Below are 24,736 nucleotides of genomic sequence, written 5' to 3' on the forward strand. Positions count from 1 at the left end.
AAAAAATAGTCAAAAACTGCTTCCAACAGGGAAATGAGGCTTTCCAGTGTTCCCTCAGACGAGCAGAGCTCCTTTAAAGAAGGAAATTGGATATTTTGAACAATCTCCCAGTGGTATAAGTTGAATTGTGTCATGTCCCTGAAACTTGGAATATGACCTTATTTAGAAACCAGAGAGGTAATCAAGTTAACAGAAGATTGACTGAACTGGCATAAACTGTATTTCAATAACTGAGTCCTCAGAAGAAGGAAATTTGGTCATGCTACTGTGCAGACGAAGGGATTGAGAGATTCATCAGCCAGCCAAGGAGCACCCATGATGGCTCTCAACCGCCAAAAGCCAGAGAAACTAAGAAATATCACCCTCTAGAATCTTCAGAGAGAGAGAGCATTTGGGACTTTTACCCTCCATAACCATTTGAGAATAAACTGTTGTTTAAAGCCACCCAGATTATGGTAGCTGGTTACAGCAATGAAAGGAAATGGAAACACAAGGATATATGGATAACTGGATATCCAATGGCTATACCAACTCATATACATATACCAACTGGCTCTATCACTTAGGGTACCAAGCTTCTAGCCTTGCACGTAGATGAAGGAACTCAGTGTACCCTCACACTCTTCCTTTCAAGAACAAGTCTTGGATTGGCATTATCCTTCTAAGTGCCCTATGATTATCTTGTTAGCCATATGTTACCAAGAAAAAGGCAAGTTTCTTTATTAACAATCTGTAACTCGGTAACGATTAGCCATCTGTTTATAATGCTTTCGGGGTTACAACTTCAATGGAAGAAGGAGAAACAACAGAAATATTATATTTGCCAGGTTCTAGTCGTTCATTTGTTGTCTCATGAGATCGCTAAGGAGAAGGAAAAAAATATCATGCTGTGCTACAAAATAAACTTTGAAAAGCAGATAGTATAATAGCAATTTAATGATGGGCTGATAAGATCAAGAGAAGAGGGGAGACGGTGACTTGATTCTGCAGGGTGACAGCCATGCAAGTTTGGAAGTTCCCTTTCAAAAAGCTAATCAACTTTTCTCCAAGGAGCTACTTAAATCCCAGAGAATACAACCTGATCAGATGACTTTTCTCAATGCCATTTTGCTTCAGATACACTGCAGTGTAGATAGCATTGTCCTCTTAGATTTCTTAATAATGCACATGGCAAAGAATAATTCCTTCCAGTCTGATCTCTTTGGTCGATGATTGGTCTCACCAAGTTTGTTAATGTACTAGGGCTTCTTCTCCAGAAAAAGAAAGCAGCATTCAATAATAGTCATGGAAAATAAATGAAACAAAGTACGTGGTAAGTCGTACCTGTAGGATCTCGCACAGTAATTATCCAAAAATAAGTACATTTTGATCCAGGGGACAGTAGCTCACACCTGTAATCTTGGCTACTTGGGAGGTTGAGGTCTGAAAGACAGTAGTCCAAAGGCCAGTCCTCAAGATTATTCTCTTATAAATAATCAGCAAAACTCTGGGTTGGAGGTGTGGCTCAAGTGATACAGTAGACCAACCACGTAAGCACACACAAGGCCCTGAGCTCAAACTCTCATACCAACAAGAAAAAAGAAATTATATACACTGGGACCAGCAAAAATAAATGAATAAATGATATGCATCCATCAGTGAAGTTCTTCCTCATAACTCTGCATGTATAATACAAGATGAGATAGTACACAGTTAGATAGAGTTTATTTTAGATCCTGGGTGTTTGTATATTGCCCCATCTGGCTTAAAGACTTGTATTTGTTCTCTCTCATCACACACTATCTTTTAAGATGGCCACAAAGACATTTCAGGTGACAGTCTGTGCTGATAGTGAACCCACTGTTTGGTTTCTTGCAAATTTCTCCCAAGCATAGGGGGAAATCACCACCTTTTCCCTCTGGCTTATTCATGTGAAGTCTTGATGCTAGCTACACACATGGGTCCCCACAGACGTGGGGCTGCTTCTGTTGGTGATAGGGCCCTGCCAGTCACCTAATGGAAAGAGTACTTTACTACACCATTAGCACTGTTCCTACCCAGACGGCTGGGTTCTGTCCCAGGAAGGAATTACCCACAAGGTCCTGAGCCAGTGTTACCCCAGCTCAGCCCGTTCTTACAGCAGGTACTGGGATGCCAACTCTTTGCAAGCATCAGATTCGATAAAATAGAAAATTGTGACATGAGATGCATTCCATACCTATAAATGCTTCATGACACCCAAGGCACAGAAGTTGTGCATCAGGGAACATAAAATAATATTACAGATCAGTCTCTGTATCTGCCATTGACTAGAGCATGCAACTCTCCTGTGGGCACCTGCCGACCGTGACCAGAAGGTTCATGTTACACCTGGAGCAGGATTTAGATAGCCACTGGCTTGACACGTCTGCAGTCCAACCGGGAGAGGGAGCCGTGGAAGCCAGTGATGACAGTGCCATTAGTGCAGTGAGAGGTGACGGATACCTGGCCCAACCTAGAGAGTCAGGAAGAGACTTCTGTAAAGCACTATGTAAAGTAAGACCTACAGGATACGAGTATGGAAATGTATGACATAATACCTTGTAGCTATGACCCAACCACCCATGAGACACCTTCCAGCAAACCACTTCACGGCAAGTCTGAAAATGAGCTGCATCTGTTTGTATATTCGCTTGTGCCAGGACTAGGGCTTGATCTCAAGGCCTAGGCACTCTCGCTCATTTTAATGGCTCAAAGCTGGCCCTCTACCACTTGAGCCAGAGCTCCACTTCTGTTCTTTTGGTGGTTAATTGGAGATAAGCATCTCATGTACTTTCCTGCCCCATCTAGCTTTGAGTCGTGATCCTCAGATCTCAGCCTCCGAGTAGCTGGGATTACAGGTGTGAAGCTCCTGAACAGGTAGCATTCTTTTGAGTTAACCCTCATCAGAAAAGATAGTGCCTGGAAAGTCATTGAGTCCCCAATGCCCAAAGCATCACCATGGTCCATGGACCTAACATGCAATCAATTAATAGCTCTAGGAAATAGAAGTACCAATTCCAATTCATTTTAATCAATTTAAATCATACCCTCTGTATTCTCACAAGCAGTCAAATTGGCTTGTATCCAAGATATCTTAATGGAGTCATCTGAATGCACAAAATAAATTCTCTATAATATGCATCTGTTGTATGCATTAAAAATGCATGCTAACCACATGTGATTCATTATAATTTTTATAATCTACTTCATTGTTGAGTTTGTATGACTACAAAGAGGAGTCAGGTGATTATAATCTAGCACTAAAACTTCTTATTTGGGTTTCAAAGCTTTATAATTGTTTGGTATTCCGCTAGGACCACCATTTAGTAAGCAATTGTTGGTTGACTTGGCCTCTCTGGGGTTATTCTTTATGAAAGCAAAAATTAGTTATTTTATTTAGTATTGTAAGAAAAAATAGTATGTGTTACTAATTATAAAGCAAGTGAATTGTTAACCATGTGTGCTGTACCTGTTACCTGTAGTGTGTCTCTAAATATTGATTGTATGTAGGGTAGACACAGTGAGGGATTCATCCCCAAGACAGTCATTCATAGCATAAAATGAGAGCCCAGTGCTAGAAATCGATTTCCAAAGGTTTTAGCAGTTTACAAGAAAAACTTTCGTGAAAGGGGCAGAAGTTCTAGAAAGTATGTTTCCATTTCCATGAAGCCACTTCAGCAGTTCTCTTAAAGCTAAGGATTTACAGGAGTGGGGGAGACCCTCTGACAGCGCTTCCTCCTCGGGGGCTTCTGGAGTCACTCCTGTGGGTGTGTGAGACACAGAACATTCTTCCATGGCTGTGTCAGCAAGCCATCCTCGAGTGAAAACGAGTCCATTAGTGTCCATCACACGTGGAAAGTAGGAAAAGAGTGTTTGGCCTGATTACATCTTGCCTTCAGCGTAGATGGAAAAACAGTATACATTTAGTAGAAAGAAGGAAAAAAGGTTTGAGAATCTGATAAAAGGGAAAAACCTAAGTTGAAAACAATGTGTGAAAAGAAGACGAATTTCAAAGAGCTATTGGAAGAGCCACCCTTACACAGCCCAAAGAAAATGAATGGGTGAGAGGAGGGCAGAGAGCACATCACAGACAAGTTGACCAGTTCTCCCAATTTGCGGAAGTCACCCTGCAGAAGAAACAGCGCCTTCTAGGTCGCGCGGTGGAGTGCAGGGCGCGGGTCCTTGTGCATACTATTTAGTTCTTCGTGACCACCAGGATCTCACCCATGGAGTCAGGCAGGGTGCAGACTGGCTGGGCAAGGCAGGAAGCAGCTGTGAGGAGCACCTTGTCTCAGACAGCTGGAAAGGGAACTACAGATGCTACAGCTGGTGTGGACTTACAGAAGTGAAGGTTCTGGATCACAGCTAGGGAGTAGATGGAATATGCTCATGTTAGCCAGAAGAGGGCGCTGTTTGATGGCCTTTGGGGTTAGACGACATCTCAAGTTTGGGGTCTAGTTTGACCATGGTGGTGGAAAGATTGGTTCTTGCTGTTATCTGTAAAACCTGTGTTAAATTCCAGAGCCAGACCCCTGCCAGCTGGCCTTGTTTTTCTTTCTTCCTTACATCTCAGAGTAAATGATAAGGGAGAGGGCAAATCCATCTATGAGGAACAGCTACTGTGCCCAACTATGAACTCAATATTTGAAAGACCATATGGAGAAATTCAAATTAACAGAGCAGTAGGATTAAACACTAATAGGAAAGAGACATTAAAGAAAAAATAGAGTGTGTTTAACTGACATTTGAAACTTCAGCAAATCTTCCATTAGGCATTTACCTTACCTCATGTAAAGTTTGAACCATGGTAAAGCTATTCATTTATTTCACAGCTCTGAAAATAGGAACTGGGAGGTGATGGGAATCTTTCAACATTGAACTGTGGTGACAGTTAGACAGCATTAAAAATCTACTCTGCATCACTTAATGGTATACTTAAAGAAATGGATTGATTTCGTGATCTACAATTGTATTGCTATATATTTTATTAATGATAGATTTATTACTATAAAATGTTATGACATCTCTGAGTGTATATACATAGGTGAATGGGTAAGTGTATGTACATGAAAAATCAACGAATAGATGATAGGTGATAGATGATGATGACATGATGATAATAAAGTTAGAATAGATATCCAATGCATAGTTCAGAGATGTATAAATAATAAACAAACAAGCCTTCTTTTTTCTTTTATTTTTTTTTCTGTATGTGAAGTGGTGCATCTTGAAACCCATCCATCATTTCAGACCTCCCAGAATGGTTCTAAAAGATTTCCTGAGATGTTTGTACAGTGCTTGAAACAAAGCTAAGCACTTAGTAAAGTGCTGGTAGGGGAAGCAGGATCATCTGATCTTCAAATCAAGGACAATGCTGAAACACTTCTGCTCCCTAGCACCCCCTCCTGGCAATATCTGGCTCAGATTTCCCACTGCACAGTTCATTGGTTCTGCTAACCATTTGGTAGTTTGGATTGGAGTTTTCCTCTTGAGATGATTTTTTGTATTCCTCGACAGGAATTCAGTGTTCATTACTTATCTACATTTATAGTGATCTTTTGAGTCTTTCTCCTTCCTTTAAAAACTCGCCTTTATTGCTGTCTTTTTAGCACAATACTGCGGTAGTTTGGGAGAGTCCTTCATTCAGATTTAATGAGTATAAGATGACTGGTTATTGTCACCCTCTGATCTTTCTTTGTTTCTTTGTTTCTCACGACTCGCGTAGAATCTTTTAAAAAAAAAACCTCCCTGATCTCATCTTGGAACAAGTAAGTGAGCATATGTGAAATCCTTCTGAGAGTACACAGCAGAAGATAGTTTTCTTTCACACCTGATGGTGACAGGCCATAATACTACAGAGTAAATTCTTACCAGACTGAAGCTCTAGGGCTCAGTGTCAGTGTATTATTTATCTCATGTTGCTCTGGCCTGTGCTCTTCCAGTGGGGCTTAATCAAGATGTTTGTTAATATTTGTATTCAGGACAGGTTTGTGCTCTCCAGCTGGCTGGATTACTGTTCTCACACTAACACACACTCGTGTCCATTTATTGCTGCTTATACTCGCTATTGAAGTCTCCTTTCTTGTCCTCAATAAGCTAGTGAGCAGTCATTTCACAATCCTTAGCAAGTTCATCCTAACTAAAAAAGTGTGGGCATTTCTGATCAGGATATTTTTTAGGTGTCTTCCACTTAAGAAGTAGCAGCTTGATACAGAGGAGGATTTCCGACAGCTTCTTCCCTAGCCAGGATGTCATTGGGGCCATTGGGGCCACCCACAATAGCAAAGTGGTGCTGCCAAGAACTCACTGGAGAGGCGTGAGTTCCACAGGGCTGGCGTCTGGACTCGGGACACAAAGCTGCCCCTGCCAGAGGTTGAATGAAATGATGGCGCATTCGCTGGGTCATTCCACGGAGTGTCATTCAGATACGGAAAGTCTCGCCCTCCTACTTGTATTATGGCTTCCTAATTCTGGAGAAAAGTGGAACTTTTTTTTTTTAATGCATCTCATGCAAAGGTCAAAACAATTTTAAACGAGGGCAGGCATGGCCCCGCCATAAAAAGGTAGCAATCGAGTTGTGCCGTTCGTTCGTTCGTGCCAGGGCTCGGAGATTGGGTCGTGTTTACCTCTCAGAAAGGGCACTTTAATCAGAAGACTGATAGGCCAGAGCATCTCTGAATTGGTTGTTCAATTTCTCTTGCATCTGCATGAAATTGTGTCTTGGAAGCTATATATTATTGTGATGAGTGAGACCGCAGGGAAACATATGCTCCAAAGTAAACAAGATTTAGCAGCAAATAAAACGTGTTCCCACTTGTGTTGCCTCTCTGTCGTCCTCAACAGGTAAGAAGTGCTGTCCAATAAGTAAAGGTGTGGGAGTGGGGGAAAGGGCGTCCCCCAGACAGCACATGGACCCTGAATCTTTCCCTGACATCTGTGTCTTTAGATGGGCAGTAAGACTCGGAGGAAACCCTGGGTATGAAGAAAGAAACTGAAGCTTATAAAACCCTGGTGATGAGATCCCAACATATTCTCCAGTATTCTTTGCCTACATGGAATAAAAGCCTCTCTTTCTTGAAGCTGCTCTGCTGCTCTGGCCCGCTCACCTCCGCAGACAAGGACGCTCTTTGGGCTTTCCCTTGCCATCAGGCCTCAGACCCTTCTCTAGGCCCTACTCATCACCCCCGAGCAGATAAGCTTCATGGCACAGGAGGGCGGATCACAGCCCAAAGAAATGGGGGATAAGAACTAGAGTTGAGATGGGGGGGACTGTGTGGCCACACGTTGGTGGCAAGGGTGCGGGTGTCCTGGGGTGGGAGCTCATGCAGCCAATTCACAGAATATACAAAGAACTCTCATTGTGGACCTTCATGGAGGCATAGGTTGCCGCGTCACTCAAGGGTAAAGTGTGGGGGACCCCGCCACCACACATTCATTGAGACACTGGCTGGCACTTCCCCAGTAGATGATGGTGACAGACTAATAGTGCTAGCTACTTTTGCGGTTCTGTAACAAGATACCATACGTAAACAACTTAAAGGAACAACTTGAAGATTTATTTGGGCTCATAGACTCAGAGGATTCAGTCCATGGTCCTCTTGATTTGGGTTTGAGAGGAGACTAAACACCATAGCAGTAGGAACATGGAGTGGAGGAATTTCTCACCTCATGGTGAACCGGAAGCAGAGAGAGGGAATAGCGGAAGAGGCCAATGGGCCTCCAATGAGGCCCCATTTCTCAGTAATGCCACCATTTTATTAATCCATTCATCCATTAAGTCTAAGCCACAATAATCAAATCACCCCTGAGACACACCCAGATGTGTGCTTTTAATAATCTCCTAGGCAATTCTCAACGCAATCAAATGGACCATCAAGATTAATGATCACAGGTCCTTGTCATCAGGACAATTTTTTTGAACCATGTTTTGTGTGAAAATGCTCCTCTCTGCCAGCAAGACTTAGAAGAGGCCTGAGAAGGAAAACAGGTCTGGTTTACGTGTAAAGAAGGAGTACTAGTTACCCTGCAGAGGGAAAGACAAAGCCGTTTCTGGTAGAGGTGTGAGTAATGTTGCTACCACATATGATATTTGCAGAAAATAGGAAAACTACAGAAACATGAAGTAGGAAATCAAAGTCTATGCCTCTCGTTGCCCAGAAGAAAGTGGAAGAAAGATAAATAAGTAGAACAGTCAGGTAATAATGGAATAGAATTGAATCCGCAACTCCTGGCTCCCCACTTTGGTGCTTGCCTCCCCAAACACCTCTGTGGATCAGCCAAGCCTCCACCGACAGAGCATCCGGGGCCTCGGGGCCTCTCCAGGACGCGACGGAATTCCCAGGCTCCGCTCTCAAGCAGCAGGTGCAAGGTGATGCTCAGCTTCCGCCTCTGCCTTCACAGTTTGAGGATCTCGTGAAGAGTCTCCAGGATTTTCCCCATGTCCTTTGCAGGTCCACAGGAATAACATTATACTAGAGATGCGAATACCAGTCCAACGGGACTACATGAAGGCATGAGGCAGGAGTGGGAGGCCAGCCTTTCGTGAACAGCCAGACTTCAACAGTCATTGCTGCGCAGCCTAACGTGGTACCTGCCTTCAGTGTCACCCAAGAATCTTCCAAGTAGGAACATTCGAAGAGCAAGAACAGCACTGTGGTCAGTATGGCTGGAACAGCATGGACCGAGGTCCTGGGTCAAGAACAAGGTCAGCAGTGAAATGCATTCTTAATTTTACAGAGGGAATGGACAATGGACAATCACGGATAAGGCAAGTCAGAGAAACAGATGGTTTCGAGGCATGAGGAAGTTGGCTTCTAATAAAACTGTTCATTCTGCCCTCCCACACCGCAGTCACCATTAAGTATAGCAGAGATATGCTGTAATTTATCACATTCATTACAACCAGAGAGAAATCAGCCGTCATGTTGAGAGAAAAGCATGGCTAATTGACAAAAGTGAAGGGCTTTGAAGACTCTCAATTCATGCCAGCAGGTTAATCAGCTGTCTGATAGAACACACTATAAACACACAGAAAGAAAATGTTACTGCGTCTTGGTGTGAAATTCTTATTTTGACCCTGGGAAAAGAATAATGGCAAACATTAGAGTGACTTCACTGTTAAAATAAGTATCTTTTTACTCAAAAAAAAATCTGTTTCTATCATTGCTTTTGAATGCTTCATCATCTTTCCAAGCCTCCTGTATGGTAGGAAGAGGTTAGATTTGTGGTATGATTTTTTTTTTTTTTGGTTGGTTGTGGGGCCTGAACTCTCGGCCTGGGCGCTGTCCCTCAGCTCTTCAGATGTAGACCAGCGCTCTACCACCTCAGCCTCAGCCCTACTTCCTGCTTTTTCTGCTTGTGTGGTGCTGAGGAATCAAACCCAGGGACTCATGCATGCAAGGCAAGCACTCTACCACTGAGCCACCTTCCCAGCCCCAAGAGGTTAGATTTGTGCCACTTTTATGAACAGGAATGGATGGGTCACGTGTGACTCTTCAATTCGCTGTCTTTTGAACAGCAGAAGGTTTCTGCACCCACTGAGTAGCGAGCACGATGGATGACCTGGAGTCTGGTGCCACAGAAGCAGAGGCCTGCTCTGCTCAAAAGGAGGGATGTATTTTCCAGACAGTCACACCTTGCCATCTGCAGAGGAACACGTTTGAAAAGGTTAAGTTCAAGCCTATCTTAACATTACCAGGTGTTACCAAGATTTCTTAATCTGTTAAGGGGGAAGGAGGAAAGGGAATCCTTTCAAGATGTCTCAGCATTGATGTTCCCTCTTGCCCTTTCCACGCCGGTCATGTCCTCATCGAAATGAATTTGGAAATGAATCCCAGATGGATGAGGATGGACGTTCTTGTCCAAGCCAATTAATGTGAGGTTCATCCAGTCTTCAATGCATGGGAAAGAAGGTCATCATCACAATATCTGTACTTACTGAAGGATGTTGGTCCAATAATCACGGCTTCGATCTTTTCCTGTGTGCTGCTTTCTTTGACTTTTGATGGCAAATCTGTTCCGATTCCCACTGCCTTTCAGAGACTCCTGGCTACTCCATTCCCCGCCTCTTACCCAGCTCCCTCCTCAGCCCTCACCATTCTCTTTGGCTTTGTCCGATCCCCATCACCCAAACCTTTTGAATGTCAGTGGTTTCAAGTCTGTTTCTACTCTTCTGGAGATCTCTGCATCCTCAAGCCAAATGACGTATGCCAAGCTTTGCTTTCCTCCCTTCTGGAACATTCAGCTCTTGTCTGCCTGCCATATATCTACCAGCTGTGGAGAATAATGTCTAGGTTTAGGGCAAAGGAGCACACAGAACCAAGGGAATCCAGGACAACAAACACAATCATGATGCGTTGGGCAAACTGTGGCTTCACGCTGGTTGTGGTGGGATGAGAATGAGAGGTTTGGGAGAAGACAGCTCCTTTATCCCACATTGCTTGAGTCTCTTCCCACTTGGCAGCTGCCTTTCTCTAAGTCCTCTGCCCTCATGTTGTCCTGTTCCACCTTCTCTTCCACTCTGACTGCGAGTGACTCACAGATTCAAATCCGGTGCTCTGATCCCTCTCAGAGTCAGACTAACACCTCGCTGTCCTCATTTCCACATGGCCACATAGAAAGGCTGCCCCAGGCTGCCGTTGGTATAGCATGTGAAACCAGTACTTGTGTGGCGGATTGCTCATGTGTGGCAGGCCATGTAGCATCCCTGCACTCTTCTAACTAAATACTAGAAGCATCTGATACATAAATGTTTCCAAGTTACACTTGAGAAAGTAGAACCAGTCACCATCTTCACCTTAAATTCACTATCCAGTTGAACTTCCCCCAAACCAACACTTTCCTCAGCTACCTGAAATTCACTCAGTTGCTCAGGCTTGTCTAACGTAAAAACCGGGGTCCTCCTTATCAGTCTGGTCACCGAACCCAGCGAGGTCCTGCCACGGTGCCTTTACCTCTGCTTGTGCCACACAGTGCGCCATGTGCTCAGTGCTCTGAATCCCATGGGAAGGTCCCTCTGACTCCAATCCCCTGTCCCTTCGGGCATCTTCTAGAACATCCCGTTGGCGATGCCAATCACTCCTTTCACACCCACAGTAGCATGGTAACAGAACTCTGCTATAGGATTAAGGTTTGATTGATGCCATGGAAACCCAGTCGCATCAACATTTTTCAAACATTTACAAAGGAACAAAAATATTTTCAATCCTTTTAAATATATAATTGAGCTTACAAGAAAAGGGAAACTCTTCAGAGACCTAAAATCAATCAAAACCATGAACCAGGAGCATAAACGAAGGTTAAACCAGTTGCCACCACTGGTTCCTGACCACTTGTAGCTGCTATAATTTCACCTGTAGGGAGAGGAGAATCTCATGCCAAATAATGAGTGACATCAACTGTCCCTCAATGAACACGCAACTCACGGCCCCCAGATGCTCCGTGAAAAACAAAAGGAAATAAAGCTGAACACTGGAAACCAGCTCTTGAAAAGAAGAGAGAGAGAGAGAGAGCACAGGAATTTTTGACAGACTTTCTCCAGGTAAAGATAAAAAGAAATTATCCCTTGAGGTTGCATTTAAAAAAAAAAAGCATATCTGATGTATGTTTAGAGAATAACTTCATACTATTTGGACAGGAGGAAAAAAATAAAACTGAAAATATACTTTCAAGAAACCCCAGGTTGGTAAAAAAAAAAAAATCCCCAGGTATCTGATAAAAGCAAATGCAAATTATCTGAGAGGGGCTTAGCTTCAACTGGACCTCAAAGAGTTCCCACAGATACGTTTCCAAGAAATATGACCACAAGGGGAATACTGATCATAACATGTTTGGGGAAAGCTACCATAATTTTGAATCAACAGAATGAATGAATAGCATTTTTTAGCCAAGCAAAAACTTCAAATATTGAAGTTACTGGATTACCATGTTTTTCTTTTTTTTAAAAAAAAAAGGAAATAGGAAATTAAAGATTCCGTTAAGGAAGACACTATCAAAACTAATGAGTACCATTTAAAAGCAAGCCAAATAACAACTACAGAAGTAAAAATGTAATGGATAAAATTAAAAGTTTAATGGTAGAGTTAAATATCAGTTACTACTATGCTAAAGTGGAAGGCAAAAGAAATTGTCCAGCAATCAGCCAGTGAGACCAAGCAATGAAAGATGAAGAAGAGATTAGGAGCAAGGAGGTCAGGACCACCTGACACCCCTCTCCTTGGTGTTTGTAATAGAAAGAGAGACACAGAAGAGGATTTTGCTTAGGACACAAGGCTAAAACATCACCAGAGCTGAAATAAATATACAGATGCAGATGCAGATTCAGAGGAAGGAGGTACAGTGATGCAAAGAAGAGGAAGAGAACTTCCTCCACCAGGCAGACAGAAAGCAACCCTATGTCTACAAAAGGATGGAAACACACATCACTGTCTTCTTCATAATGGAAACTCAGAGGAATTAGGATTAGCGTTTTAAATTGGTGTGAGAAAATAGCCATAAGTCTTAAAATATACCACGTAGAATAAACTTCTATTAAAAAGCCCAAATATAGTTAATATAACAAACCATTTACAGTAGTACCATTTATTTATGAGGACAAAGACATTGAATCAAACTAAATGTCTACCAATAGGTAAATGTATATAAAAGCTGTATTGCCTCATTGCTAATTGCATTAATTGTTTGGAGTTTAATTTGGGGAGGCCTTTATATATTCTGGTCATTAATCTTGGCACCCAAGGGTTGTTGAGGATCAGAGGTGTGTGTGAGTGTACACACGGGCGCACACACACACACATTCAAGACGTATGATTCATTATCATTATTACAACAAAGATGACTTTAAAAATACTATCACTATAAATATGACAAAAAGGGAAAAAAACTGTCATTTCAATATAAACAGATAAAGCATGGAACAAGAATCGCTGTTGATTCATATGTTATAAAAGCTTAGCAGGTGATAAGTGGAAGCAAACGCCTTTAAAGATACAAATAGACATTTTTGGGGGGCAGCCCTTCAAGGGGTTTGAACTCAGAGCCTGGGCACTGCCCCTGAGCTCTTTGTCTCAAGGTTAATGCTCTACTATGTTGAGCCACAGCACCACTTCTGGTTTTCTGGTGGTTAAATGGAGATAAGACTCTCATGGACTTTCCTGCCCAGGCTGACTTTGAACTGCGATCCTCAGATCATAGACTCCTGAATAGCTGGGATTACAGGCGTGAGCCCCCTATGCCTGGCTTACAAACTGTTTCTTAAAGTGGCAACATCACTGCAATCTAATGGCTAGACAGAAAAAAGGATTTTCCTTGATATTTGGAAGCACATAAAGATACCTTTGGAAATTGTAGTTCAGCATCGAATAGCAGGTCCCAGCCATTGTCTTGACATGGGAAAATAGGTAGGAACGGATAAGTTCTGAGAAAGAGAAAAAGAATGAGACATCAGAATGGCATAAGATATCGCATCCTATCACCTTAGTAACAGCATCAGTCATCTGACTCTCAGGGACCGTGATGTAGAGAAGCCAACCAGGGTCCTGAGGGCAAAGGGGAACAGCGGCCTCTGTGAACCCCAAAGCCAAGTCACTTGGAATGAATTTGCCCATTCTGCTCTCTAATTCTGCTCTGAGTTACAAAGTCCCACCAAATCTGTCACTTCCTTCCCATCCATATTAATAAAACTGAATTCATTTGAGTAGGATTCAAAGTGATTTGATTCAACTGCATGGAGTTTTACTCTGTGGGATTCGTCTTTGATTGAAATCTATTAAGTTCAGTTCAGCAAAATGCATTTAACTATTACGCAGTCAAATTAATTTTTAATCAATTAACATTTCAGTTCAGGTTCATTTTCATCTGAACTTCGCTTCTACATTTCCAAATTTGGCCCTTATTCAAATCAATAAAATATATCAAAATCCAACAGAATTCTGAACGACACAACCTGGAGCTAATCAAGTCCATTCGTTTCTATTCATCTCTAATCAGATGAGCTAGTATCATGCTATCTCAGAGAGATAAAATGTTCACCTTTAGTGATCAAATTGAATGTTTATGTCAGAACTTCAAAATTATGAGTTTTTGGCCCAACCATGTATCATGTTCCTCAGGAGGAACATGAGGAGCTTTCTTGGGGTTCAATTTTTGTTTTGATCTTTATCTGAACATAGAACAAAATAGAATACCATGGGTGGAAAACAAAAGAGAATGTTAGTGTCCAACTTAATATATTAATTTACTATCCAGCTTAATACATTGATTTCTCAATTGTAGGTAACTTGAAATGATAGCTTTTTATGTTGGAATCCAATGTCAAGATGTACAATATATTCTATTTTGTTTTTTTATAAAGTTCTTAACTAACAACATGCAGACATTTTAAAGTCAAGATCATGGTTATAAAACCACAGCAAAAGAAAGAATTGCAACAAATAGACAATTCATTCAGAATTAATTGAAAAATGAATGTTGGGAAATTAACTGGAGGTGTTGCTCTGGTACCCTCTTGATATTTATCTTACCTTATAAACAAAGTTCAAGGTTGGTAGCCAAGGAGACTCAGAGACACTTGAGCCCGTTTCTTTCTGTGTCTAGCGATCTAACCCATCATGCCCTTCCCCCCCCCCCAGCAGCCCATGTCTACTGAGAAGGGCCGGCAGGATGTTAGTGACCAAGTCTTTCCTTGGAGAGTCTCATTCCCTAGTTCTTACCTGGTAGCCTAGTGAATCTGTACCGTTTTCTAGAGTTTCTTAGGTAAGCTTGGAAACTTCCCACCCATGGGCCAAAAAAAAAAAAAAAGGCAAAAGACAAACAAACCCCAGCAATGGTCACTCCATGGCTTCCTCTCCCAGTCTTCGCCTTTCAATGAGAATCCTGAGCTGTGGGCTCCACATTCTTAGAAGGGATTGTGCTGGGGTCAACTCTACATCGAAGGGGCCAGGACTTCTCTGCTTGAGCCAGGAACTTCAGTCTGGTGCCTGGTCCTCACTTCCAGTTCCTGGGGGATAGGAGTAGTTGTCATCTTTAGCTTTGGCCGCTGGATTTCTTAGATTGCACATGTGCCCTAGAGAAGGAAAGGAATCCTCCAAATCCCAGCTGCCAGAGCTCTGGAACTTGAGAATTTTCCCTCTTCCATCCAGCCCAGGGATTGCCATTCCTGCTCTTTATCTTCCTTCCTCTCTAGGTCATTTGGATTCAAAAGAGAAGTTCTCACAGGTATGAGGTTGTTCTCAATCCATCTAGAAGGATACCAGTTAAATTGTCCTTCCTTAGTAGGTAGATTATCATCATCCATAATTGAGATGTGTTGTTGTCAGAGATGACAGCAGTCAGCAAAGGAAGAACGATTTTTAGTGCAATGGTAAGAATGGAAGAGAAGGAGGAATCTGAGACTTTCTAGAGCATGAGTGAGCCACTTTAGAAAGGAGATCCTGTGTGAGATGAAAAATATATACATTATGAAATATGTATTATATTATATATTGCATGTATTATGAAGCTATATACATTATTTTATAATTATATAATTATAATCTAATATATAAATATATTAATATTCATGTAAATATTAATATATAATATATTATAATATATAATATATTATATAATTATAATTATATTATAATATATGGCATATATATATTTCATGTGCTATGAAATATATATAAATTGGTTATCTGTGTGTAGATAGGTAGATATTCCATAAGAACATGTTGTAAACCTTGAATGTGTGATACATAATAAAATGTATTTTGCAATGAGGACAGGATGGAGCGGAAGAGCCTGTACTGTAGGAGGTTTGGAGCATACAGAATGGCCAGAACCTGGTCTGGCAGCAAAAGTGCTACCTGCCCACAGAAGGCCTGAATCGCCACAGCGAATAAAACATTTCAGCTGCAAATTGTACCTGTTCGGCTTCCTCTGAGAACCGCCCCCCTCCTGTGATTCTTGAGAGAATTTTAGATAAAGCTGACAAGTATAGATATTAATAAAACTACCTTCCATCAAGCTGAAAAAGATCCTCCTAAGCTTTCATTTTGGAGACTATAAATCTCCCTGCTGGTATTATTTTTAATATCATATACAGGTAGATGGCGTGGAACTCATTAGGAGTCCAGGGAGAATCTTGGATGAGTTTTAGAGGGTGCATGGATAATTGTATAATGCAGCTTGATAAGTTACTTTGGGTAGCTCAGAGGTTACAAGGAACATTCTGGAAACCACAGGCATATGCTACGTTTTCCAGAACTTTCTGTACATTTTCCCTGGTGTTTCTGAAACCATTTGGTTAAAGGAAAAATAACAGAGATATGCTGGTCTTGGGAATAAAGTAAACTCTTTTCTTCTCACCTTTCCTCCTTAATTATCCAACTCATAATAAACCCCTCACCATGCTACAATTTGATCTTGAGTACAAGTACTGATTACCTTTAACTCAATTCATATTTGGCATCATTTTTGTCATTTATTACCTGGGAATAGGGGTCATTTTTAACTAATTGCGTTACAGTGATTACACCTCTTCATCTTCTCAGGTTAAAAAAGTTCTTGAACTCTGGCATAAGTACGTTATTTCTACCACTTTCTTATTCTTGTTTAAAAAAAATATTTATTGCTTTCAACTATTTCCTCCTCCCCCAGAGCCAATTAACAGGTAAACAATGGTTTATACGGCCAAAAAAAAAAATCACTTCATTAGTAGAACATAAAAGTGAGGCAATTCTTTGCCCAAAGTAAATTGAGCCATTCTCCTCTTGCTGAATATAAATATATGCTGTCGGTCCTTCATTTTTGTGCAGTAATTTAACTGTATTAGTCAATGCTAATAGCACATGAGGCAATGTCCTTTTTACCTTGGGGTATGTTTTTCTTATTGCTATTCTTTTGTCTGTGCCAGATGGGGAAAGATCTAAGTAGTGTTTTGTGCTCTACTTGACTTAGTTTCCTAGGAAGGACAACAAAGTAATATGAATTTTGCATCTCCCTAAATAGGAGCTTTCGTTAAGTAAAGGGTAATTTGAGGAAAGGGAAGACGCTAGAAAACGCAGCATTCTTGCCAGATCTCTTACACGCCCCTCGGGGGCATCACATCATGGAGTCTGATGTGAGTCCACCCCCCTCCCCTGTGAACTTTATAAGGCTCTGCCCCATGTCAGCAGCACAGAGCCTCCGTCTCAAGCACGGCTTACAGCAATTGCTGGATGCCCACTACCCAGTTACTTTGACAGCAAGACTTCCTTTCCTAGGCTCAGAGGTGCTGGAAGCATCCTCTGGCTTGCTCTCGTTTCCTGCAGCATGTTTCTCGGGGTCTCATTCCGAACGAGAGGCTGATTTCTATCCTGCTTTTGCTGACATTGTTCTGGTGTTTACAAGGGGTGTGGAGCCACACACAGCTTGTGTGGTTCATGCAAATTCTCCACCACTGACTATAGTGAAGATGTGGCATGGTGTTCGTTTGTTCTAATTGGTCACTGGAAGAATCAGAAGTGGAGCTGAGGTTCTGAAATACCTACTCCTCCCTGGGCCACTGAGGTAGAGCTAGCAAAAGGGCTCTCCTGCCAACCCACCCATTATCTCCAATGCTGCGTTTGTCTCCCAAGGGTCTTGCTGGTATCCCTGTATGATGCTGATCAGAGAAAGCCCTTGGTATTAGGTCAACCGGACAAGAGCCACAAAGTGGCTAGAGTGATGCGTCTGGTAATGTTTAACACCCTTGGGTCAAGTTCAGCCTTGCATGCCTCTTGAGCCTTCTGCAAGGTCAATTTCCCACCATCCACATTTGTCCTCTTCTCCTATAATCTGGCCAGAAATGGAATCCACAGTGACAGAGAGCTATTGGTCTAGATCTCAGTATGCTAATTCATTGTATGCTATACAGTAATACCCAGACTCTTGTGTATGTATGCCAGGGGAGGGGAGGGGGTAATATGCTGGGAATGAAAAGAATTGTCTAGCCTTTCTGGATTTAAGGTCATCACATACAGAATTAGGAGGTCATATTGAGAAACCACAAACATCCACATTTAGCTCTAATCGCCGGTGACCTGCCTGGCTCCTGGCTCACAGATAAAGCCACACCAGCCATGACGTCAGTGGCATCTTATAGAACCAGTTCAGGATCTGATGCACCTCCCCCGTAGATTGGCCCGCTTTGCACTTCCAACTTGCTGAATACATCCATCCCCATATCTCAGAAGCTTGAATGGCACAGTTTCTTCCAAGGAAAAAAGAACCTGTGTCCATGGGAAAGCTCAAGCTCACCGCTGGGGTGATGTCACCTTGACAGAACCCGGGTCCCTTCCTAAACATGCCTTCCCTTTTCTCTTGCAGATGGAAGTCCTTACACCTGGTGGGTTGGCAAAGCCAATGAGAAGCACTATTACTGGGGAGGGTCAGAGCCTGGAATTCAGAAGTGTGCCTGCGGCATCGAGCGCAACTGCACGGATCCCAAATACTACTGCAACTGCGACGCGGACTACAAGCAGTGGTGAGTGCCAGGGCAGCGCCCAGCTCTTCTACCCCCACCCCCACCCCTCACCTCCCCCTGCCTCCACAGGGCAAACCAGTGTGACAGAAGGGAAAGCTGAAATCCTAGGGGAGAAAGGTAGAGGTCTCACCCCCGTTGACCAACACCAGGAATAGACTGAAAAACACCAAAGCAGCAAGAAAGGGGTCAGTGCAACAGGCTATGCATTTCCAAAGCGGCTGACACATCATTGATGTGTTCATATTTTATTCAGAGAGGAGAATCATGAGCCATGTGGCTGACACTGATTTGCATTATGTAATGTGTCTTGCAATCATGCAAGAAGGGCTGGGGCAGGAAGCATTGTGTCCACTCCTGACAGAGGCCAGAGGAGAAGGAACCCTCTGGAACCTGCTGCCAGCTCCTGTCCTGAGCATCAGACCAAGAAGGCAAACAAGAAAGCCAAGGGGGAAATGAGTCTTTGCTCTTGTCTCCAGCGAGTGCTAGCCTGTGTCTTGTCCCTTCTACCTGGAATTGTTTATAACCCTGATACACATCAGTTCAAGAGAGATCTATTTTGGGTTGCTTTCATCCCTCTGCTTGGCTTTTGTGCTGCTTCACAGGGAGCAGCTGAGCCTATGCCAGTCATGGATAAAGATAAAATCAACTGTCATTCTCTGCTGAATTAAACAAAAAGGCAGAGCCTGGAAGTTCAGGTGGAAGGATATAAACTAGAAGCATCAAGCCAGTCCTGGCTTCCTACAAGACTAGAAGTGTTGAAAAGTGTTGAGGGGTCAGCAATATTCCTATTGGGCACATCTGCAGAGACCCGAGTCCCGAGTCTCTCCTGTGTCCAACCACACAGGTGCCCCCATCCATCTGCCTTGCAGCCATCTGCTGCGGTGATTTCCAAGTGCATGCTACCAGGTACTTACCTACTAAATTCATCCTGAGAATAGAGTATGCCTACTTCTACTTATTTTACAAGAACTTTATTGCTTTCCATTAGTAAAATGCACTGCAAAGGCTGTTTCGGTGTCTTTGAATCTAGTAGTGTGTATGTGTGAAGTTATAAATAGCTCTTTGTATGCTCTAACTGTGGTTTACTGTAAAGGGTACATGTGTGATACTCACGTTTTGATTTTGTTTGAAATATTTGTGCACCCTTGTGTGCATGGGTGCCGTACACATAATCCAGAGTGGAGTGCAAGTTGGGTGGGGAACATTTGCTGGCTTTCAGGATAATCTTTTCCTTCTTTAGTCAGTCAGTCCCCCGTTTCCTTTACACATTTGCCCAGTCTATATTGGGTGAATACTGAGGTGCCAAGCATTGTTCCAGCTCACAAATCAAATGGAGAGAAAATGCACCCACACCTGGCCAGCAAAACACCACCACAGTTCCCTGAGGAAGGCACGTGTGAGATACCGCAAAGGCTGAGGGGAACAAATTTAAGTATTCACAGAGAGAGGAAAGGGAGAAGCTGAGAAAGTCCTCGGAGGAGGAAGCGTGCTGGAATGAGCAGTAGCAATGACTGGCTGTCCTTCCTGCTGGGACCAGCTTAGGGAAGGCTGCGTGGGCACCGTTAGCACGGGGGCTGTCAGTGCTGGGCCTTTGGGACTGGGCATGGTAGAAAAAGGAGGGCACTGGGGGTCAGGCAGAATAACACGACAGCTTCTGTTCTTTGCAGAGTGTGTTAGCAGTTTGGAGTTATGGGTAATGCAAGCCCATGTTGGTCACCATAAGGAGGGAAGAAAGAAGAGAGAAGAGGGCACTGCAGTCGTGCTTTGAAGGGGTGCAGGGCTGAGGGACAGGGGGGTAGGACCATGCCTACACAGGAGCTGGCTGTGTGGAAGCATCCGGAAGCCTGTCACTTCCGGAATAGACAGGAAGCCATGGCCCCTTCTGGAAACTGACCCCAATGCCGCCTTTCTGATTGAGAGAAAGAGGAAGCCCTGGCCAGATGGCCAGGGTGCTCTTCCGTAATTCCCACTGCTCCGTTTTCTGTCACCCCGTAGAGCATTGATGAGAGAGAGTCAGGAAGAGGGAAGGCCAGGGTGGGCACGCAGGGGCAGCCACCACGGGGAAAACACTTGCTTGTGATGTAAGGGTAGAGATAATGGCTCTAGTGAATCCAGGCCTTCAGAGCCCCCAGAAAGAAAGTGTCCTCTTCCAGTAATCTTACCTCATTCGTGATCCGAATGGACTGAGGCAAAATGGTGACGGTGCTCCCATGACATTCTCCCTCTCCCTTCTCTCTCTCCCTTCTCTCTCTCTCTCCCTCCCTCTCTCTCTTTCTCTCTCTCTCTTGCTCACTCTTCACTCACTAGCTTGTTTGCTCTCTGAAACATATTTCAGGACATTTAAATTATTTAAGTTTCCTCAATAGCAAGATAAAGTTAGATAACATCACTCAAATCACGTGAGGGTCTTGGTAAATACACACACACACACACACACACATATGCTTAAAATATAGTAGGATATATCTGTTCTTCTTATTATTACTAGTATCATTACTAGAATGCTGGATAGAATCCTATCTAAACCATTACAAAATACTTTAATTAGAAATACATACAGTTAAATTACTTTCCAAAAATTCCATTAGTAATAAGCATAAGAAAGGCATAAAAACCCACATCTCCACATTCCCAGGCCAGGGCTTTAAAACCACAATATCACAAACAAGAAAGATGACCCCATTATTTCCATCCCTCAAACGGTTTGTAAATGTAGTATTTTAGCTACCTGCACATTTGAACTCCGAAGCTTATACCACAGGCCTCATGCTGGATATCCCTTTGTAAAAGAACTCTAACACTTCACTTGAACATTTAGTCTTATTTGCTAGAGTAAATACATAAAAATGGAGCTGGGATAAATGAGATTGTCGCGGAGAGCATAAGCAGGTCTCACAACCAAGCTAAATAGCCTACGAGGGCCATAACCATCCCAATAATTACCTGATTATCTATGCTAAGAGAAGTTTTGCACAGTTATTTCTGAGATTGGATGTAATTTAACATTTATGATTTACTATTCACAGCAATAGTCAATATTCCCACCTACAGTGCCAGAATCCTAATTAAGCGAGCTTTGGTCTCAGTTAATGCCCACTGCTGGGTAATTCCTGGTCCCTCACAGCCTGACTCAATGAGCTAGATCATCATCTCTGAAATTAGCAATTCAGAAATGGAATGATCAGCCAAGGGACGCCACACATTGCTCCAGTGCCCTTCTCTCATGGTAGAATTTCCACAGAGCTGTGGCCGGGCGGTGATGACACAGAGGTAGAGGGACAGAAGAGAGCTAAAGTCATTAGCTCAGTCACCAGGTGACAAGTGGTCACAAGGCCAGTCAAATGCTAACCAGTTAGGCCCTATTCCAGCATTTCTGCCTGGACCAGAAATAATGAATGACCACTGTACCAATAGTAGAGGACAGCTAAAGGATCGCTTCCATGATTCAAAGTGAAAAACTCAGATGGCTTCCTAGCCAACAACTAATTCCTAAGTATCTTAAATATTTTAGAAAGCAAACATACATTTTTCACTGCATACAAAATAAATAAAGAAGACCCCATTTAATGTGCTTAGTAACAGTTTCCCACGAAGTTTCCACGAAGGGAAATATTTATATGTGTAGTCTCACTCAGAATCTTGATTGAATAATACTAGTGCAAACGCTTCGAGGGGTAATTATAAGCGGGCATGTCTCCAGTGCTTACATGTATCATGCCCTGTGTATCTCACACCAAAACCTCAGGATGGAGAACTATTTTACCACTGTGTTAGCAATGTGAAATTAATCCCAGAGAGGCTAATTTCTCCTGCCAGGACATACAGCTAACAAGTGGTGAAGCAGAGATTCAAACTTGAAGTAAACAATGTTAGAGTCACACTTCGCTATCATACAACATGACAGACGCTGCAAAAAACTTGTGACATGGGCACTCCCGTGTTTACTGTGATCTTCACAACTAGCCCAAAATGTGACAGCTTAATCATCGGAATGGCACAATGCAGTAATACTGAATACACTCATTATGTTGTGCCACCATCACGTCTATTCGTCTCCAACTCTTTCAGGTGGCAAAAATGAAACTCCATACCTGTTAAACAACCAATCACTAGTCCCCTCACTCCAGTCCCTGGTGCCCAACATTCTACTTCCTATGTCTGTGATTTGGACTGTTGTAAATACCTCTGAGAGAGGGAATTACATTTATCCTTTTATACCTGGCTTCTTCTACCTAGCGTAATGTTTTCAAGGCTCTTCTGTCTAGTTCAGCATATCAGAGCTTTCTAGTTAGGGCTGGATAGTATTGATAGGCTGCCTTTGCCTGTGTGTTCACTGGGCTGTGGACAGTTGAGTTGCTTCTGTGTTTTAGTAACTGCAGGAATGCCAGGCCTGTTCATCATCTATTTTTACACATCTCCACGTTGCTCCTAATTTGTTTGTTTGTCTGTTTTTAAATCTCTAGCTGTTTCGATTATACATTGAAAGCATATTCTTGACCCTAAACAGGTTTGACATATTTCCCAAATATCAACTGGTCTTCCACCCCGTCTCCTTGGCTCCATAGCCTTCAGCAAGTTGCAACCACTCTCCATGTTTCCTCCGTCACTGAAATCACTTTAAGAGAATATGAAAGAGAGTTGGGGGAGGCTGGGGGTTTAGCCCAGTGGAAGAGCGCTCGCCCGGCGCGCGCAAGACCCTGGGTTCGGTCCTCAGCCCTGGAAAAAAAAAGGAAGAAAGAGAGAGAGGGGTTCAAGGAGAGACACTCCATAGTCCATTAGTAGGTGCTCAGCAAACATCAGTGGTAATTGTCACTGTCCAGAAAGTTCACCTTGCTCAGGTGCACACTGGCCCTCATTCCCTGCCCCCGACAGCCTCCCCTTCCTCCAGAGAAACTTGTGGCAACATACACACACACACACACATACACACACACCCCACACGTGTGCACACACACACACACACACACACACACACACGCTGGCCTGATTGCCCTGGGCTGTGATGGCTCCCTGGGAGAGCCTGGTTGGCCTGGCCTGTGCTCTTTGTCTCTTCTCTGACTGTCACAGATGCTTTTACAGCATGGAGAGAGCTCGTCAGCCATCCCCAGAGCCATAGAAAGCAGGCCATGGCTTTCAGCAAAGCTGAAGGCCCAGGGCTAATGGAAATATTTCACTGACAGAAACTTGCAACTGCTCCCAAAAATGGCCGAGTGTGGAGACCAGGGAGAATCATGGGCACCAAGCCCATGCCGCTCCAGCATGGCTCCCTGTCATTGTCAGCTCTGCTCTGAGTAATGTGGCTCCTCCTCAAGACACCCCCCAAAACCACAGAGGACTGAGCGTGTGCCCCAACCCAAGCCCCACCTGAGAACAGGATGCCGAAGGCTGGCTGACAGCGCCCAGTCATTCTCTTTAAGAAAAAGAGACCCAGCTCCAGTCATGAGGCATTGGGCGTTTCTAGTCTGACCTAAAATGGGCAGGAGGGCTGGGGGAGAGAGAGGGGGTGTTAGCATCCCACGCTCCCAATTGTCAGTCATAGGTGACATGCCATGCAACCCCAATATGTGCAAAATCAAGATCCCCCTAACCTCTCCTTCTGAAGAAAGAAAAGGCACAGCCCACATAGGCCTCCTGCAGCCTCTTCACAAAGGGGAAGCTGCAGCCGCCCTGTCAGAGAATCCTCATCTCAGAGACAGTCACTGGCGGGGGGGAAGGAATAACGTCTCCTAGTTCAGGGGAAATCCTGCTGCATTTACATTATTAAACAGAATAAGCACTTCATGAGGAATATTTTCTGATATAGACCTTGGAAACAAATGATCAGTATTACGCTTTAAAAAAAATTGAAATGAAGACAGAGCCAAGGCCTCCTCTTTCTATTGTCAGCTTGGGAGAGAGAAACCCCATAGGAGGAAGGCGAGGTGGTTGTGGGGTTGGGCTGCTGGGGCTGTGGTTGGATGTTCAGGTACCTCTCGGTGAACAGTCTTCTGTGAAGAGATGAGGGTAAGCATGCGATGTAAGGAAACTTCCACCAGCACGGGGTGCAGGGCTCTGAGAACAGAGCCTCGTGGCCAGGGCTCATGGCCAGCATGGCTCTGTGCACTGTCACCCACAGTGGACTGGAAGTGTGCCTCTGGACACTTCAATAGCAATGTCAAACTAAAGTTACCTTTTTTGTTATTTTTTGAGGGCACTTGAGAAACCTTCTTATTAGACTTATCGATTACTATCATGTCATAGTCTCTTTTTTTT

General features: G+C 43.3%; 1 protein-coding gene across 1 annotated transcript in view; it reads left to right on the plus strand.

The window, feature by feature from the left end:
* Cntnap2 (contactin associated protein-like 2) overlaps positions 1 to 24,736 on the plus strand; it is a 1,232,273-nt gene that overhangs the window by 824,729 nt on the left and 382,808 nt on the right. The window contains exon 15 of the mRNA XM_013021595.1: positions 18,328 to 18,484. Within this exon, the coding sequence (XP_012877049.1) occupies positions 18,328 to 18,484 (157 nt within the window). The remainder of the gene's footprint in view (positions 1 to 18,327; positions 18,485 to 24,736) is intronic.

Source organism: Dipodomys ordii, unplaced genomic scaffold (genome assembly GCF_000151885.1).
Source record: "Dipodomys ordii isolate 6190 unplaced genomic scaffold, Dord_2.0 Scaffold56, whole genome shotgun sequence".
NCBI lineage: Eukaryota > Metazoa > Chordata > Mammalia > Rodentia > Heteromyidae > Dipodomys > Dipodomys ordii.